We start from the raw sequence: 18,994 nt of genomic DNA, 5'->3' as shown, positions 1-18,994 counted from the left end.
TGCGAATGGTCCTCGCCGATACCCCAGGAGCAACAGTGTCCCTAATTTGCTGGGAAGTGGCGGTGCGGTCCCCTACGGCACTGCGTAGGATCCTACGGTCTTGGCGTGCATCCGTGCGTCGCTGCGGTCCTGTCCCAGGTCAACAGGCACGTGCACCTTCCGCCGACCACTGGCGACAACATCGATGTACTCACGCCCCACGTGTTGAGCAATTCGGCGGTACGTCCACCCGGCCTCCCGCATGCCCACTATACGCCCTCGCTCAAAGTCCGTCAACTGCACATACGGTTCACATCCACGCTGTCGCGGCATGCTACCAGTGTTAAAGACTACGATGGAGCTCCGTATGCCACGGCAAACTGGTTGACACTGACGGCGGCGGTGCACAAATGCTGCGCAGCTAGCGCCATTCGACGGCCAACACCGCGGTTCCTGGTGTGTCCGCTGTGCCGTGCATGTGATCATTGCTTGTACAGCCCTCTCACAGTGTCCGGAGCAAGTATGGTGGGTCTGACACACCGGTGTCAATGTGTTCTTTTTTCCATTTCCAGGAGTGTATTTAGAGCTTAAAGTTATTTAAATAATGATTGAATCAGGTGATTACCGCATAAAAAATACAAGAACATATGATACGTACAATAATTTATATCTATGTGCAGTTTTATATTTTGTTATGAATATTATTTCCATAGTCATTTTGCCACAGATAACGATAACACATATATAATGATAATAAAACTTCCAGAATGATATTTTCACCCTGCAGTGGAGTGTGCACTGATATGAAACTTCCTGGCAGATTAAAACTGTGTGCTGGACCGAGACTCGAACTCAGGTCCGGCACACAGTTTTAATCTGCCAGGAAGTTTCATAATAAAACTTATTCTCTATTCATATATTCATTCTTCTACACTATAAAATTCTTACTGTACAATATAATCCTTAAAACATTTCTGGAATGCCTTCTTACTCGTACTATCCCATAGTTTCTTAGGTAGACACTTTACCAGTTACCAGTTGTATGCCTGAGTACTGAGTACTTGCGTCATGTGAATGGACATCTGTCTTTTTTTCTATTTATATACAAAACTGTTATCCTGATATGTAGCCTACAGAGATGGAAATATCAGTATTTTTATATACTCCTAAAGCCTTTCTTTAGCAATACAAAAATTCCTTTTGGGTTACTGCTGAAGTTTCCTCACACACTAATTCCATACTGTTGAGTATAGTTTAAAAAGACCATGGTACACTTTACACAAAAGTTGTTTACTGGCATAATGTGCAAGTTATTTCATAATAAATATTATGGAACTTAATGTTAAGCACATATTGTCTATAGGTTGTCTCCATTGGAGTTTATTGTGTAACACTATTCCCAAAAATTTTACAGAAGTTACTTCTTGCCATCTTGTTTCATTTGTAAACAATGTATATGACCTTCTTTTTCTTTATTAGTGAGCACCATGAATATTGTCCATTTTAGATTTATGATTAAGTCATTCTCTGTGAGCCACAACCATGTTTTTTGTTGAAATAAATTTGCTTTTATGAGGTGTTTCCAGACTTTTTCTACTTTTACTAATGTCATCAGAACAAAGAATTTTCAGTTTCTTTTTCACTGAAATTAATACAGTTTGTAATGAGGTTGTGTCCAGATTCTGTCACCACATACTGATTGTATTATTGCACTGCATGTCCACTTAAGAAACATAGCAGACAGTCTGCAGCTTGTGGTCTAGTGGCTGTTGTTGCTGCCTCTGGATCAAGGGGGCATGGGTTTGAACACCCGCCAGGTCAAGGATTTTGTCTCCCCAGGGTTGGGTATTTGTGTGTCCTCATCATTTCATCATCATTTGGAAAAAGTGGTGAGACTAGACAGTGAAGAGATTGTGAATTTGTATGGGTGCTGATAACCATGCACAGCTGCATATCCCACAAACCAATTATCATTATCATCATAGCAGATACAGAGTTTCTTTTGTCCAGTGCTTCTGTGACAAACTCTGTTAGTCAATAGCTGTTTCTGTAGATTTCCCTATCTGGGCACTTTGTTGTGACAGTACCAGAATATTGTCTTTCTGTAAGAATTTAATCAATCTCCTCTGCATAAGCACCCATAATATTTTTGAGAAATCAGTTATTAGGGATGCTGGTCTGGAATTGTTTGACTAATCTTTGTCACTTTTTTGTGTCTTGGCACTACTTAGTTAATTTTCATTTTTTCACGGAAACAGTCCACCTCTGAATGAGCAGTTTGCAATATCAAAAAGTGCTTCATTTATTTCCACACCCATATGTTTTATTAAATTATTAGATATGATCATATCCCTGTGGAAGACCCAGATTCAAAATCTGCCCAATTAGCCCACCCAGCACGTCCTAGTCCATTCCTATCACAGGCTTATCCTATCCCATCAGAGGCAGGGTCACTTGTGAAAACAGCAATGTCATATACAAACTCTGCTGCAATCACTCCACAGCTTTTTATGTTGATATGACAACCAACCAGCTGTCCACCAGAATGAATGGCCCCCACCAAACTGTGGGCAATGACAAAGTTGACCACCCAGTGGTAAAACATACAGCTGAGCACAACATGCTTGATTTCAACAGCTGCTTCACAACCTGGATCCTCTCTTCCACCACCATCCTTTTCTGAACTATGCAGATGGCAGTTATCCATCCAACACATCCTTCACTCCCAAAACCATCATGGCCTCAGTCTCTGTTAACCTACTGTCCCCACACCCTCCATTCAGCAGTTTCATCTTCCTCTGTCCTGTCAACCCATGCAAATCCTTGTCTGCAAGTCACCTCCATCGTGCGCCACCGCCCACTGCTCCAGCGCCTATGCATCACAGACCTAGCCTATGCACCTTCCACTCCTCCCCCCCCTCCCCTACACACATCCCCAGCTATATAATTATATCATTCAAAACTTCCAACTTATAAATGTAGAGCTAAAAATGGTGTAATGTAGTTATCTCATGCATATCTGAAAACTGCCATTCAGAGATAAATTAATGATATTTTTAAAAAATTAAATTGCATTTACATGATACCACAAAAGTAATGGCTGAAACTTACTTGCAGCATGGATTTTGAACAGTTTTCTCTCAGTGGGCCACACAGAACACTTGGTATATGCCGTAATGACCGTTTTATTGTGACCACCTCACTACCAAATGGCATCGGATTATCAGAACTATGTGGAGAAAATGGTGGACAACACAGTAAGTAATGATACTGTCATGGTTTTAACTGTTTATGCCAATACGTTTGAGTACAGGTAATAAGTGTTCTCACAAATATCAATACTAACATCTCACATGACTCTAGAAATTCAAATAAAAATATTTCAGTAGTGATTTATTGTTATGAAGTCATAAGACTTCCATACAAACAGCTTTATTTTTTAGTTTTACTCTAAATCACCACACTAATACTTCAATGACATTTTATTCATGTACATACTACAATGAAAACCCTTCCACATGATCAAATTCTCATGTGAGGTAGTGCAGTTGCTACAATGCTCTACTTGCAAGCTAGGTGGGACTGGGTTCCCCATTTGGTCATTATGAATTAGTTTTCCATTATTTCTTACACCACTTAAAGTGAATGTCAGGATGATCTCTATGATGAGTCAGTGGTTCATTTCCTGACAATACTTCCAATCTAAATTTGTGATCTATCCGTAGTGATCAACAAGAAGTAAAATTCATATCTCATTTTATGTTCACACATTACTGTAACAAGAAGAAAAGTGTTTCATCCTGGCACCCAAGTTACACTGATAGCAATAAACTTTTGTTTTTGTTATGTTAGCACATGTTTTTCAATGCAGTAAGTCAAGTGCCATCATAATGAGCAAAATCATTCTTTTTATACAGCTTTATAACCGAGTTAAGTTGTGTATGTTTGTTCAGACTGATAAATAGTAATACTGTGCAATGATAACTTTTTGGGTTTTGGTTGATTTATTCACCCAAAGTTGATGGGGGCTTATAAGGAACCCACATCAACATTTTCGATAGTTACAAAATGTGCAATTGAATTCAAAGGTGCCTGTACCTGTCCTAGAAATGAAATCCAAAAAAAATGCCGCCTAGCATTTATTAAATACCTGAGACCAAAGGCATGGCAGAAAAGGGAATAATACATTTGCATGAAGAGTTAACTATAAGAAAGTTTTGTGTAAAATGAATGCTACACATGCTGAATGTTGACTTAAAGCAAAAGCAAAAGTTTTATGAGTGATGTTTCGTTGATTTTGAAAAGATTCAGGTGAGTTTGTGAACCAGTTTATAACTGAGGCTGCAATTTGCATGAAAATGCTTTGAGATGAAGTGGCTATCTGTATGCACTTCAATAACTTTCTAATGTCTTCACCACACTTTTGATTATTTCCAAAACTGCCTTATGCACTTTGACATTATGTCAGTTTCAAAGCCTATAAAATACAACACAAAACTGGTATCATATTATATGTAAAAAGGTTGTATTTGACAATTAACTAGAGATATAGTATCATGAGTAGACTATGGCTTTCTAGCATACCATGTAAATCATAAAATTGTTCATTAATATGTTGTGTCTTGTCAACAGTCTAAATCATGAGACTAGTGCAAATTGCTACCAAGGGACAAATTGGAAAACAAGTGGACAAAACCACTAGACTGTGCTGGATACATGAAACATGCTACATTTATTTGTTTACAACTACATTTTCATCATTATATCTTATAAAACAATTTCATCAAGAAACAATTCATGGAAATCACTGTACAATGTTTTACAAAAAGGTATTTCTTTACAAAACAATGTGTAACAGGTCTATGAATGCTTGAAAATAATGCACTGGAAGAGCTCACTGGGTAGCGTAAGGGTACATGAGGCCTACTGCCTTTCAACGAACAATTTTTTGACAACTTACAGCATGTAAATTGGTAGCAACCATAAAAGTTCATAAGTACCTAGAAATACCAGTTGGGACAAGCACTCACTTATGAAGAACAGCTGGCACCCATGCATTGTCATTCCTGCCAATGGAAACAAAAGCTTAAACACCATATAGAAAATTCAAACAATTTGAGAAGGCACTATTTTGGAACCCCATACATCAGTTCCCTCAATAGTATATGGCAACCATCCCATGTTGCCTTATCTAATTAAAATTCCTTAACTTGCAAACATCAGTTTCATTAAAGCACCATCCAAAATACAGTCATATAAAAACCAGTGCAATATTACTGCTAATGGTACATTGTCAATTATGCTATGTTACATAACTTGTTTCCTTTTACTTACATTACATGTCACAGTTTTTTCCAGCAATCAAAGATAACTCTTACAGAAATAGGTATAACTATATAACAAACCACAAGCTGTAATTGTACATATGCCAATTGATAAAAATTAATAAAAATTATAGAGATCAATAGAAAACAGGAAGGGTTTAGTTTACAACTGGCACACTTAAAATAATGTACATAAGAGCTTCTGTGGTCCTATGACTACAGAATTGTTTTCTGTGAATAACAAACATTGTCAAATCCCATGCAGCAATTAAAAGGGGGGAGGGGGGGGGGGAGGGTAAACAAGATAAATCTTGACATACTGAAAAATCCTTTAAAACTGTTTGTAATCCTGTGACTACAAGTGTTTTAATAAATGACTTTGAATGAAATAATGCAAAAATGTTGTGGAATAGCTGTATTAGCACTGTTGCGGAGAGTTTTCAATTTGTGTCACGCAATGTCAAGCACTGAGCAACAACTTACAAATACCTTCATCAGCCTATAACCAATACAGGCGAATGACACTATATGTGTAATTAATGATCAAACTTTTACTCATCTTGTGTAAAAAGCAAAAGACACTAAAGAGCCACAGAAAGGTGTACAGCTTTATGGGTAAAGTACATAATGATAAAGTGTTTATCACAAAAACAATACCATGTAGAGGCAAACTATATTGAGTTTCCATCTACCAAGGACCTAGGATGATTGCAGAACTATATAGTAGAACTTTAAGTAGACTGAAAAACAGGTTTTGGTGAAATCTGTTTGTTTGTTTAGTATTTCTGATGAAAATTTTGTTTTACTCTGTTGTTGTTGTTGTGGTCTTCAGTCCTGAGACTGGTTTGATGCAGCTCTCCATGCTACTCTATCCTGTGCAAGGTTCTTCATCTCCCAGTACCTACTGCAACCTACATCCTTCTGAATCTGCTTAGTATACTCATCTCTCGGTCTCCCTCTACGATTTTTACCCTCCACACTGCCCTCCAACGCCAAATTTGCGATCCCCTGACGCCTCAAAACATGTTCTACCAACCGATCCCTTCTTCTAGTCAAGTTGTGCCACAAACTTCTCTTCTCCCCAATCCTATTCAATACCTCCTCATTAGTTGCGTGATCTATCTATCTTATCTTCAGTATTCTTCTGTAGCACCACATTTCGAAAGCTTCTATTCTCTTCTTGTCCAAACTAGTTATCGTCCATGTTTCACTTCCATACATGGCTACACTCCAAACAAATATTTTCAGAAATGACTTCCTGACACTTAAATCTATATTCGATGTTAACAAATTTCTCTTCTTCAGAAACGCTTTCCTTGCCATTGCCAGTCTACATTTTATATCCTCTCTACTTCGACCATCATCAGTTATTTTACTTTCTAAATAGCAAAACTCCTTTACTACTTTAAGTGTCTCATTTCCTAATCTAATTCCCTCAGCATCACCCGATTTAATTGGACTACATTCCATTATCCTCATTTTGCTTTTGTTGATGTTCATCTTATATCCTCCTTTCAAGACACTGTCCATTCCGTTCAACTGCTCTTCCAAGTCCTTTGCCGTCTCTGACAGAATTACAATGTCATCGGTGAACCTCAAAGTTTTTACTTCGTCTCCATGAATTTTAATACCTACTCCAAATTTTTCTTTTGTTTCCTTTACTGCTTGCTCAATATACAGATTGAATAACATCGGGGAGAGGCTACAACCCTGTCTCACTCCTTTCCCAACCACTGCTTCCCTTTCATGCCCCTCGACTCTTATGACTGCCATCTGGTTTCTGTACAAATTATAAATAGCCTTTCGCTCCCTGTATTTTACCCCTGCCACCTTTAGAATTTGAAAAAGAGTATTCCAGTCAACATTGTCAAAAGCTTTCTCTAAGTCTACAAATGCTAGAAACGTAGGTTTGCCTTTTCTTAATCTTTCTTCTAAGATAAGTCGTAAGGTCAGTATTGCCTCACGTGTTCCAACATTTCGACGGAATCCAAACTGATCCTCCCCGAGGTCCGCATCTACCAGTTTTTCCATTCGTCTGTAAAGAATTCGTGTTAGTATTTTTGCAGCTGTGACTTATTAAACTGATAGTTCAGTAATTTTCACATCTGTCAGCGCCTGCTTTCTTTGGGATTGGAATTATTATATTCTTCTTGAAGTCTGAGGGTATTTCGCCTGTCTCATACATCTTGCTCACCAGCTGGTAGAGTTTTGTCATGACTGGCTCTCCCAAGGCCGTCAGTAGTTCTAATGGAATGTTGTCTACTCCGGGGGCCTTGTTTCGACTCAGGTCTTTCAGTGCTCTGTCAAACTCTTCACGCAGTATCGTATCACCCATTTCGTCTTCATCTACATCCTCTTCCATTTCCATAATATTGTCCTCAAGTACATCACCCTTGTATAAACCTTCTATATACTCCTTCCACCTTTCTGCCTTCCCTTCTTTGCTTAGAACTGGGTTGCCATCTGAGCTCTTGATATTCATACACGTGGTTCTCTTCTCTCCAAAGGTCTCTTTAATTTTCCTGTAAGCAGTATCTATCTTACCCCTAGTGAGATAAGCTTCTACATCCTTACATTTGTCCTCCAGCCATCCCTGTTTAGCCATTTTGCACTTCCTGTCGATCTCATTTTTGAGACGTTTGTATTCCTTTTTGCCTGCTTCATTTACTGCATTTTTATATTTTCTCCTTTCATCAATTAAATTCAATATTTCTTCTGTTACCCAAGGATTTCTAGCAGCCCTCGTCTTTTTACCTACTTTATCCTCTGCTGCCTTCACTACTTCATCCCTCAGAGCTACCCATTCTTCTTCTACTGTATTTCTTTCCCCTATTCCTGTCAATTGTTCCCTTATGCTCTCCCTGAAACTCTGTACAACCTCTGGTTCTTTCGGTTTATCCAGGTCCCATCTCCTTAATTTCCCACATTTTTGCAGTTTCTTCAGTTTTAATCTACAGGTCATAACCAATAGATTGTGGTCAGAGTCCACATCTGCCCCTGGAAATGTCTTACAACTTAAAACCTGGTTCCTAAATCTCTGTCTTACCATTATATAATCTATCTGATACCTTTTAGTATCTCCAGGGTTCTTCCACGTATACAACCTTCTTTCATGATTCTTAAACCAAGTGTTACCTATGACTAAGTTGTGCTCTGTACAAAATTCTACTAGGCGGCTTCCTCTTTCATTTCTTAGCCCCAATCCATATTCACCTACTATGTTTCCTTCTCTCCCTTTTCCTACACTCGAATTCCAGTCACCCATTACTATTAAATTTTCGTCTCCCTTCACTATCTGAATAATTTCTTTTATTTCATCGTACATTTCTTCAATTTCTTCGTCATCTGCAGAGCTAGTTGGCATATAAACTTGTACTACTGTAGTAGGTGTGGGCTTCGTATCTATCTTGGCCACAATAATGCGTTCACTATGCTGTTTGTAGTAGCTTACCCGCATTCCTATTTTCCTATTCATTATTAAACCTACTCCTGCATTACCCCTATTTGATTTTGTGTTTATAACCCTGTAATCACCTGACCAGAAGTCTTGTTCCTCCTGCCACCAAACTTCACTAATTCCCACTATATCTAACTTTAACCTATCCATTTCCCTTTTTAAATTTTCTAACCTACCTGCCCGATTAAGGGATCTGACATTCCACGCTCCGATCCGTAGAACGCCAGTTTTCTTTCTCCTGATAACGACATCCTCCTGAGTAGTCCCCGCCCGGAGATCCGAATGGGGGACTATTTTACCTCCGGAATATTTTACCCACAGGGTGCCATCATCATTTAATCATACAGTAAAGCTGCATGTCCTCGGGAAAAATTGCGGCTGTAGTTTCCCCTTGCTTTCAGCCGTTCGCAGTACCAGCACAGCAACGCCGTTTTGGTTAATGTTGCAAGGCCAGATCAGTCAATCATCCAGACTGTTGCCCCTGCAACTACTGAAAAGGCTGCTGCCCCTCTTCAGGAACCACATGTTTGTCTGGCCTCTCAACAGATACCCCTCCGTTGTGGTTGCACCTATGGTACGGCCATCTGTATCGCTGAGGCACGCAAGCCTCCCCACCAACGGCAAGGTCCATGGTCCATGGTTCTCTCACAGAACTGTCAGCTGGTATGAAGCTTGCATTGGGAAATAATTTACAACTTTTCATAGTTTTATGTAGGTATTCATGATTTCATTTTACTCTGTAAACTGTCCAAGTTCTTAAGCATGTTTAACAACAGCGCCTTAGGAATACTGTGCAGAACTTTAAGGTTAATTTGAATTTTGCCTAATATGTGATTGTTTCATAAAAGATGCCTTTTTATATAGCCTTCATTGCTGTCATATGCGTGCTCTCCAATATGTTTTATGAAGATCCTATGAGTCTGTCCTACATAAAATTTTCCACAATCACCACACTTAATCCTGTAAGCTCCCATGCCCTCATACTTTTCATGCCTGGCCTCAATTGAGTGTCACAATGTGTTCCCTAATTTCCTGTTATTTTTTACCCCCAAACTGATATTATGCGTCCTGAATCTGTTTATTATGTGTTCAGTGAATGTTCCTTTGAGTGGTTCTGTACAGTAAGCTTATAAATAACCCACAAACCACCCACCAGAGCATTGTTTCACCATGTATCAGCATTATCCTTCATTTATGTGCACGAGTGTAGTATAATAAGCTGCTAGACTGTGCTTATATAGTTGCACCATTTCAATACTTTCTGTCAAATGATGATCAGTAAGGTATAATATATGGGTATTGTCTATTGCATGAATGTCACTAATGCAAACAGACAACTGGTCCATTTTTGTCATTTCCTAAACTATTTGTTCTGATGTCACTGTTTTGTTGTCAACCGAAATAAGAGATTATAGGCAGTGTAACTGCAGATTTTTTACTTAAGTTAGTCCTGGAACTGAGGCTGGGTACCAAAAATTCTGTAGAGTTCTGCATTACCTGCTTGCTTCTGTTACCACTGATGATGGTGGAGACACATCAGGTGGAGCAGGTTCTTGTGCTGCTGTAGATTGTGGAGGGACTAAGACTGATGAAGCATCTTGAGCCACTGATGGAAGGTCAACAGTAGATGAAATTTCTACCATTGCTACTGGTAAATGCATGGGACAGCAGTTGCAGGTTTGATGGCTACATTTTGAAATTCCCCTGTTGCTGCATCTGAAGCTTGTGATTGTGTTCCTGTTGAGTAAGCTGCTGTTTGGACAGTTATGGTTGGGTCTTCAATACTTGTTACCGCTGGCAGGGGAATTGAGATACTTGGCATCTTTACCCTGCTATTTTGGTTGAGAGCATGTTTTGTAAAGTGCTCTCTCACAGAACTGTCAGCTGGTATGAAGCTTGCATTGGGAAATAATTTACAACTTTTCATAGTTTTATGTAGGTATTCATGATTTCAATATTAACAAACAACATTTCTATTAAATCATGCCTCCATGGAATAGCAACAACAAAGAAGGTAATTTGTGGGTTATTTCTAAGTTTGTCTTTCAGAACCCACATTGCCCACCCACTTTCATTACAGTAGATATTGTTTTTTATTGATCATCCATTTTATCATGTAAAATGATATAGGACTTGTCATATGTTGACATGAAAAAGAAATTAAATAATAGTGTCTGTATACAACTCATGCAAATAATTAAGTACATAAACAGAAGCAAATCATACGGGTACATATAAAATCATACAGATAACCAAATACATAAACCAAACAAATTCTAAGTTTACATTATGTTCAGTGAGATATGGCTAAGTTTAACTGTAAAAGCTTTCACTTAAAAGTATTTTGTGAAGCTCATTTTTAAAAATTTGCAGCTTTCGTATATTTTTAACTCTTAAGGGAAGGGCACTAATAAGAATTTTGGTATGATATATCACGCTTTTTTGATACAGGGCTTTCTTATGTACTTCTCAATGGCAGTCAGTTTTGTGTGTAGTTTCATAGTTGTGGTGATTACTGTTCAAAGAAAAGAGCTGAGGATGGGAGTTTAAAAAGCATATACTTTCATAGCTATAACTAGATGGAAGAGTCATAACTTTCAGTTATTTTAATTTTTCCCTACAGGACTCCCTAGGTGCAATCCCTTTTATGGTTCTTATTGCTCATTTGTGAATTACTAGACTCAAAAAACCCCAAAATATGACACTACATTGCAGTAGAGTATGCTTAAATGCATAATAGGCACTCATCACCGTTTCTTCACTGCAGGAATTTTTTAGCATTCTTATAATACGTAACAGCATTTAATTAGTTTGTATTGAGCCATTATATATGTTTACCTCATTCAAGATGCTCATTTAACCAAATTCCTAAAAATTTAGTATTTCAAGTTTTAATTATTTTCTGTTTGCCTAACTTCACTGTTATGTTAGGGATTACTTTATTTGAAGTATCCCTGTAATTCATCCATATCATTTTCTTCTCATTAACAAATGGACTCTTTTCTCAAAACCATTTAACTACTTCATCATTTGCTATTTCTATTTTTTGTGTTAAGGCACTCACATTCTGAGCTTTGACAAAGAGACTACTATCATCAGCAAATAGTACAGAATCAGCTTGTGTTAAATAACTTGGTAAGTCATTTATGAATATCAAGAACAACAGGGGTGCTAACACTGATTCTTGGTGTACTCCATGAGTAACTTTCTCATATCCAGAAAAGAAGGATGTACCTTCATTAACTATTCCCACTTTCTGGTATCTATCAGGTAAGTATGATTTAAACCACATATGAACATAGTCAAGGACTTCATAGCAGTATAGTTTGTCAAGCAAAATTTTATGATCCATAACATCTATTGCCTTAAATAAGTCTAAAAACAATCTACAGTTTATTTCATTATGATCAATGGAATTTAGAACAAGTTTTAGGAAATTATAAATAGTGATTTCTGTTGATCTATTTTTTCTAAAGCCATTTTGTTCACTGACAAATATTCCACATTTGTTCAAAAAAGCAGAGAGTCTTTCGTACATTATTCTTTCAAAAGTTTTTGAGAGAAGAGACAACTTTGACAAAGGTCTGTAGTTTTTTACATCATAAGGATCACTGTTACTATATACTGGTGTGGGAGTCATCAGAAAAACATCTGTGAATGCACAATTAAGCACAGAATTATTCTATGACAATGAGCGCATGGACAATCTGCTTTACTCATTGATTTTTATTAGTATTCTTTGTATTGACTTAGATTTTTCAGTTGATTGGTGTTAGATATTTAGGAAACAAAAAGTTAGTGCCTGACTACTACGTCGAATCTCTTTAGCAGATGGAGGTAAGCTGTAGTTGGCTAAAGAGAAGACCCTGTATACTGAATTCCATTTTAGACGAGCAAATGCAGCACCATTTGGTATCGTCTACTGCAAGAGTCGGCGTGTCCGCGTGACACACAGAGTACTATGAATCGGCACGATGCTTTGTTGAAACACATCAAAGATTGATGACGTGACATTGAAGACAAGGAAAGCACTGTGTTGAAACTTTTCTATTGCATCTGCCATTTGGCAGATAACACTAGCAAGATGAAGATACGCCCACCGCAGTTCATTCCTGATAAACCGGAATTATGGCTTGCGATTCTCGATATGACTTTCCAGCACCATGGCATTGTAAATGAAGTTACCAAATTTATGATCGCTGTTACTGCGTTCGACAGTAAACAGCAACAATCAGTGCAAATATAATCCTCCACCCACCCAACACACAGAAGTATACACATAAACAGTTACTCCTTGAGCAACTACATTGGCCGCTGGAACAACGTATCCAACAGGCACTTCAGGATTTTGGTGGCACCTTTGAAGCTTAGTCGATGACACCGAGTTGCCAGCTATGACACTGCAACATGTAAGGCACATACAGTTGCCAGAGACAGTTAGAATGGGTGTAGTGCTTTCTGACGCAGGCAATATTTCATAATTGCTTTCACTAGCGGACAAGATCTATGCCTCATTAGATGTAGGACAAGCATCATCTGTGACTTTCAAATGCAGCAGTACAGACGTTCAGGAAGCTGCAGCGATACAATGACGCCAACAAATGGATGTTACTCAACAATTGGACGAGCTACAAAATCACATTGACGACTTTCGGCAACAAATATCAGGGTTCCTCAGAGGCAAAGCAGCCACATACAGGAAGAGTGAGGGAGATAGCAGTGTGTCTATGGCACATATCGGCTGGTACCACCGCAGCTTCGGAAACAAGGCGACATGGTGCACATCACCCTGCACTCCCCTAAATGGCGACAGCAGCTGGCCATAGGCGCTGCTGGTTGCGAGTTCAAGCACCAGCACCTACCACTGCAAGGTTAGAGCGTTGACAGGAAACTACTGGTGAGTAACCTTTCTTCTTTACCTTCGCTGTCCCACCGACTTTTTGTTACAGACGCTACTAAATCTGGCCATGCTTATCTAACTGACTCAGGCTCAGATGTCAGTGCACTGCCTGTTGGAAGTTTCGATGTTAAGCTTTTTGCAGTTCAATTGAAGCTCACATCAGCAAATCAGACTTCAATAATGACTTATGGAAAATGCCAAATAGACGTAGACCTCAGTTTCCAAGATCGTTTACCATGGACTTTGGTGATTGCCGATGTGTCAGATGCAATACTGGGTGCATATTTCTTGATTCATTACGTAGTTGAAGGAGATATTGGCTTGTCAAGCATCTGCTGGGATAAGCAGAGCATTAAAGGCACCCTAGGACTAGGTTCTCTGACTAAATTTGATGACAGACAGGGAGTGATGCCACACGTAGCAAACTGTGAATCCATGCTGTGTGCTCAGACAGTTAAACACAACACGGTCCACCACATCAGGACCACATCTGGTCAACCAGCTTCTCAGTTCCCACACCAGTTAGCTCCTGATCGTTTCACCGCTGTGAAGGCAGAACTCAAAGAATTCTTGCACTTGGGAGTCATCCATAGATCTGACACCCCATAGTCATCACCACTTCATCTAGTAGACAAGAAAGACCGGTCCTGGAGACTACTGAGCACTCAATACCCATGCTATTCCCAATTGCTATCCAGTACCATTATATTAGGTATTTTACGCATTTACTGGCAGGTGCAACCATTTTTAGTGTCATTGATTGTCAGAAAGCATGTCATCAGATACTAATAGTGGTTGCTGATATACCAAAGATGGCTGTCATGACACCATTTGGCTCATTCGAATACCTCCGTATGCTGTTTGGTTTGAAAAATGCAGCACAATCTTGGCAGTGGTATGTCGATGAAGTACTAAGAGGTTTACTATGCTGCTTTGCATACCTCGATGATATCCTGGTCTTTTCCACATCTGAGAAATTGCACAAACTGCATCTAAAGACTGTTTACTAACACACTGATGCATACCCAAGGTGTGTCTATGTCAGGCACTGAAGTTAGCACACTTGGTTCCTCAGGCACAACTGGCAACTGTTGTGGATGCTAGCCAGCTAGCCATTAGCACAGCTCGACACCAGCATGTCAAAGGCCACTGGCAGCCCCTGGGCTTCTTCTTCTACAAGCATACATTATCACAAGTTAAATGAAGCACTTACAATAGGGAATTTCTGGCAATTTATGAAGCTGTCAGACATTTCCAGCCAAGTGGATGCCAGGCCATTCACAGTTTTCACAGGCCGCAAGCTGGTTACTTTTGCCTTCAGTAGGAACAAGGATGGCTGCTCACCACGACAATTTAGACAACTTGAATTCATTGCTCAGTCCATGACAGACCTGCAGCATATAAAAGGAGCTGAGAACATCATGGCAGATTTCCTGTCTTGGTTGGAATCAACCTCTCAGGCTATTGACTATAAGGAGCTAGCTGCTGTGCAAGAGACAGACCAACAACTCGCTAAATTTCATTGTGACAGCACAGCCACATTATGTATGCAGCATATACAACCTGCTGGTAAACGTGTGTAAGTTTGGTACAATGTATCACAGGGAAAACTGAGACATTTTGAACCTAAGAAATTGCGACAGCAATTATTTGACAGCATCCATGGGCTGGCTCATCCAGAAATAAATGCCAGCATCAAACTGATGACAGATAGATTTGTGTGGCCCAATATAATGAAGGTCTGCTGCAGTTGGGCAAAAACATGCTTAGATTGTCAGAGGGCCAAGGTTGGATGATGCGTGCACAAAGCAGTAGGAGACCTCCTACTTACAATGTAACATTTCACATATGTGCACCTGGACATCGTGGGACCTGTATTGCTGTTGGAAGGATACTAAGGATACTGTTACCTCCTCAATGCAATGGAGCCCCTCGTTATATGGGTGGAGTCAGTTCCATTATTGGACATTTGTGCAGAAACAGAGGCATGGGTATTTCTTTCATCATGGATCACATGTTTCGGCTGCCCTTTACACGTCACCACAGACAAGGGGCATCAGTTCGAATTGTGGCCAACCTCTGTGGTTTCCACCATCATCATACCACAGCTTACCATCCAACAAGCTACAGAATGGTGGAATGCTGGTATAGGATGTTACAAGCTGTTTTAATGTGCCTCACACAGTTTTGGTCATCAGCTTTGCCACTGGTTTTGTTGGGCCTTCGTATAACATTAAAAGCAGATTTAGGAGCATCCACTGCAGAATTGGTTTATGGTGAACCCTTAAGACTGCCCACAGAATTCTTTGCTGATCAAACTGGGGCACGACAGACCAAATTGCCTTATGTACTGCAAATGGTGCTTCAGCATTTGGCCAGACTTCACCCATCTGCTGTCTTCAGACATGGTGCGGTAACAACATTCGCGCACAAAGATCTACAGTCATGTACCCATGTGATGCTAGAGACAGATACTGTCAAGTCACTGCTACAAGCCCCCATATTCTTGGCCCTGCAGAGTTCTCTCCTGAGACAAACATGCCATGCATATAGACCAAAATGGGGAGACCCAAGTGGTATCATTGTAACGTGCCAAACCAGCACTTATGTTAACGACTGAAGACGATGAACACACTGAACACAATGTGTCACCTACCACACTACTGGACACAGATGACATTGTCTCAGTGCCACAAGAGGACATAGCACTGTCACTGCCCCAGCACTGGAGGCTGAAGAAGTCCAAGCAATGCCTTCAGTACACACAAGAGAAAATCTGTGAATGCACACAATGAAACACAGCATTATTCTGTGATGACGAGCACACGGACACTCTGCTTTACTCTTTTATTTTTATTAGTATTCTTTATATTAAAATAGATGTTTCAGTTGACTGGTGTTAGAGCTTTCAGAAATAAAAAGTTATTGCCTGACTACTCTGTTGTATCTCTTTAGCATATGGAGATAAGCTGTAGTTGGCTAAACAGGTTTTATTATTGACAGCTTAAGTTCTCTAGGGAAACAACCAGTGCTGAAAGAAGCATTAATTATATCATTGAGTAGAGGAACAATATACTTGCGGTGTTCAGTTACTTTATCAGGAGTGCCATCCGTACCACAGAAAAATTTTTTTTTAGTTTTCTGATTGCATTCTCTGCCACTTGTACTGTTACAGGATACAAAATATGGCTTTAGGATTTACAAAGGTGTTATGATTACCCATTATGTGAATTTGGTTTCTTACAAGATTTTGTACTGAAATTTTATAGTGGCTATTGAATAGAGTGGCAATTTCTAAATGATAAATTATAGTTTCGCCTTCACTTTTAAGAACAATGTTGATGTTTATTGCTTTGATTCTGCATAAGTTTTCATTTATCACATTTCAAACTGATTTCTTTTTTCTTCCTACCCTTGTTTCTGTTGATGTATGAATTGTTGTTTAATTTTTTTGCTGCTGGAATGACTTTCTTATACACTTTCTTTACATACTGTTTCAGAGCTGGATTTTGCCTAGCTCATTTAATGAACTTCCTAAGCTGCTCTGAAGATTTTCTTATCCTTGTGTTATCCAAGTGTTAATTCTGGTTTTTACTTTAATTTTCTTTAGAGGGAATGCAGTTTCATAGTTATGCTTGTAAAAAGCTAAAAAAGACTCAAACTTTATATCTGCATTGTCATACTTATCCAAACCCCAGTCTGAATTTTTTAACATGAATTAAAAATCCTAATGTTATCCTCATTTACAAAATTGTTAAGGCTTTTGTGGCCACTTGTTGACAAACTGCCTATTGGCTTCTGTCTCAGGTTCTTTTGCCAACGTTCATCTAATGATTTTTCTGATGTTTTGCCAGCCACTCGTGATGGAAAATATCAGAAAAATCATTAGATGAACGTCGACCGAAGAACCTGAGACAGAAGCCAATAGGCAGTTTGTTATCCTCATTTATAATCTTCTGTAGAAATATTTCTCACTTCCCTTGGAATTTGTGCTGAGTTCATTATTTATACTAAATTTTATTGCTTCATAATCTGAGAATCCAGTCTCAATCACTTCTACACTATTCTCAAATGTTTTCAAGTACAAAAAATATTTGATCAATTATAGTTTTAGTGGTCTTGCACCACCTATCACAATACAGTTGCTTCCAGACTGCAAGGAGCTTTTATATTTTTTTAGAATTTCAGATAAGTGGGCTCCTGGTTTGACAGTGCCAGTTACATCAAGTTTTTGGTGACCATTACGTAAAATTTTGGGGAATCCTTTACCACGGCTATCTGCAAAAACATGTATTTTACTATTTTTCTTTGATATGTGGGTATATGCACAGTTTACATGATTTATGTTTTTTTTTTTTTTTTAACAGTGTGTTTCACATTCATTTCATTACTACATATAATGGATGATATGCATAGCTTCTCACCACCACTGCTTTTCCTAATGCTGAATTTAGATGATATTTCACCATTGTGTCAACACAGTGGTTTTGAATATTCATTTCCACACACTGGTATTGGTTCGTCTCTTCATGCATGGAAAAAGCTTGAAGTTTGTTTTTAAGCATCAGTTGTTTGATATTTTCACTTTCTAGTGATTTTTTTGTGCTCGAACTTTTGTTTTTATATGGTACGTAGGGGAGTTGGAAAATAAGTTTCCCCTGTCGACTGTTGCCAGAGTTGTGTGTGAAAAGAATAAAAAGAGAATGAGACATTAAAGATAAGACATATCTTTATTTTTCTACAAAATTTCCAAGCACTTTGAGACATTTGTCTTACTGCTTTATAGGTTTCAAAAAGCCTTCCAGGAAAAAATCAGGGCATTGCATATGGAAGAAGCATTGAACAGCTTGTTTGATGTCAGCATTGCTACCAAAGCGCCTTCTGCTGAGAGGAAACAGATGGAAGTCACTTGGTGCAAGATCCGGACTGTAAGGTGGATGGTACAGGCACTCCCAACCAAGATCTGCAATATACTTTTGCGTTGCCATCACCTTGTGTGGTCTTGCATTGTCATACAACAGCAGAATGCCAGATCTGAGAAGGCTAGGCCACTTTTTCCAAATCACTTCTTTCAATTTCGACAGAGTAGCACAGTACCGCTCAGCATTGATGGTTGCATCCTCCAGAAAGTCCATCAGCAAAACTCCATTGGCGTCCCAGAAAACAGTGGGTAGCACTTTACCTGCAGATGGAATGATTTTGAACTTCTTGGGGATGGGTGATTATGGATGTTTGTTTCTACTCCATAGGTGCAGCCTTCAATTCAGGTGTGTAATGGTGGACCCACATTTCATCCCCCATCACAATCCGAAACAGAAGGTCATTGCCAGATTC

At 39.0% G+C, this 18,994-nt stretch overlaps 1 protein-coding gene across 1 annotated transcript in view; it reads left to right on the top strand.

Moving 5' to 3' along the window:
• Positions 1 to 18,994, top strand: part of LOC126298360 (uncharacterized) — a 574,913-nt gene that overhangs the window by 471,161 nt on the left and 84,758 nt on the right. Inside the window, exon 5 of the mRNA XM_049989660.1 lies at positions 3,097 to 3,236. Coding sequence (XP_049845617.1) covers positions 3,097 to 3,236 — 140 coding nt within the window. The remainder of the gene's footprint in view (positions 1 to 3,096; positions 3,237 to 18,994) is intronic.

The sequence above is a fragment of the Schistocerca gregaria genome, chromosome X, assembly GCF_023897955.1.
Source record: "Schistocerca gregaria isolate iqSchGreg1 chromosome X, iqSchGreg1.2, whole genome shotgun sequence".
Lineage (NCBI taxonomy): Eukaryota > Metazoa > Arthropoda > Insecta > Orthoptera > Acrididae > Schistocerca > Schistocerca gregaria.
The sequence above is the reverse complement of the archived record's forward strand: the minus strand, read 5'-3'. Positions and strand labels throughout refer to the sequence as shown.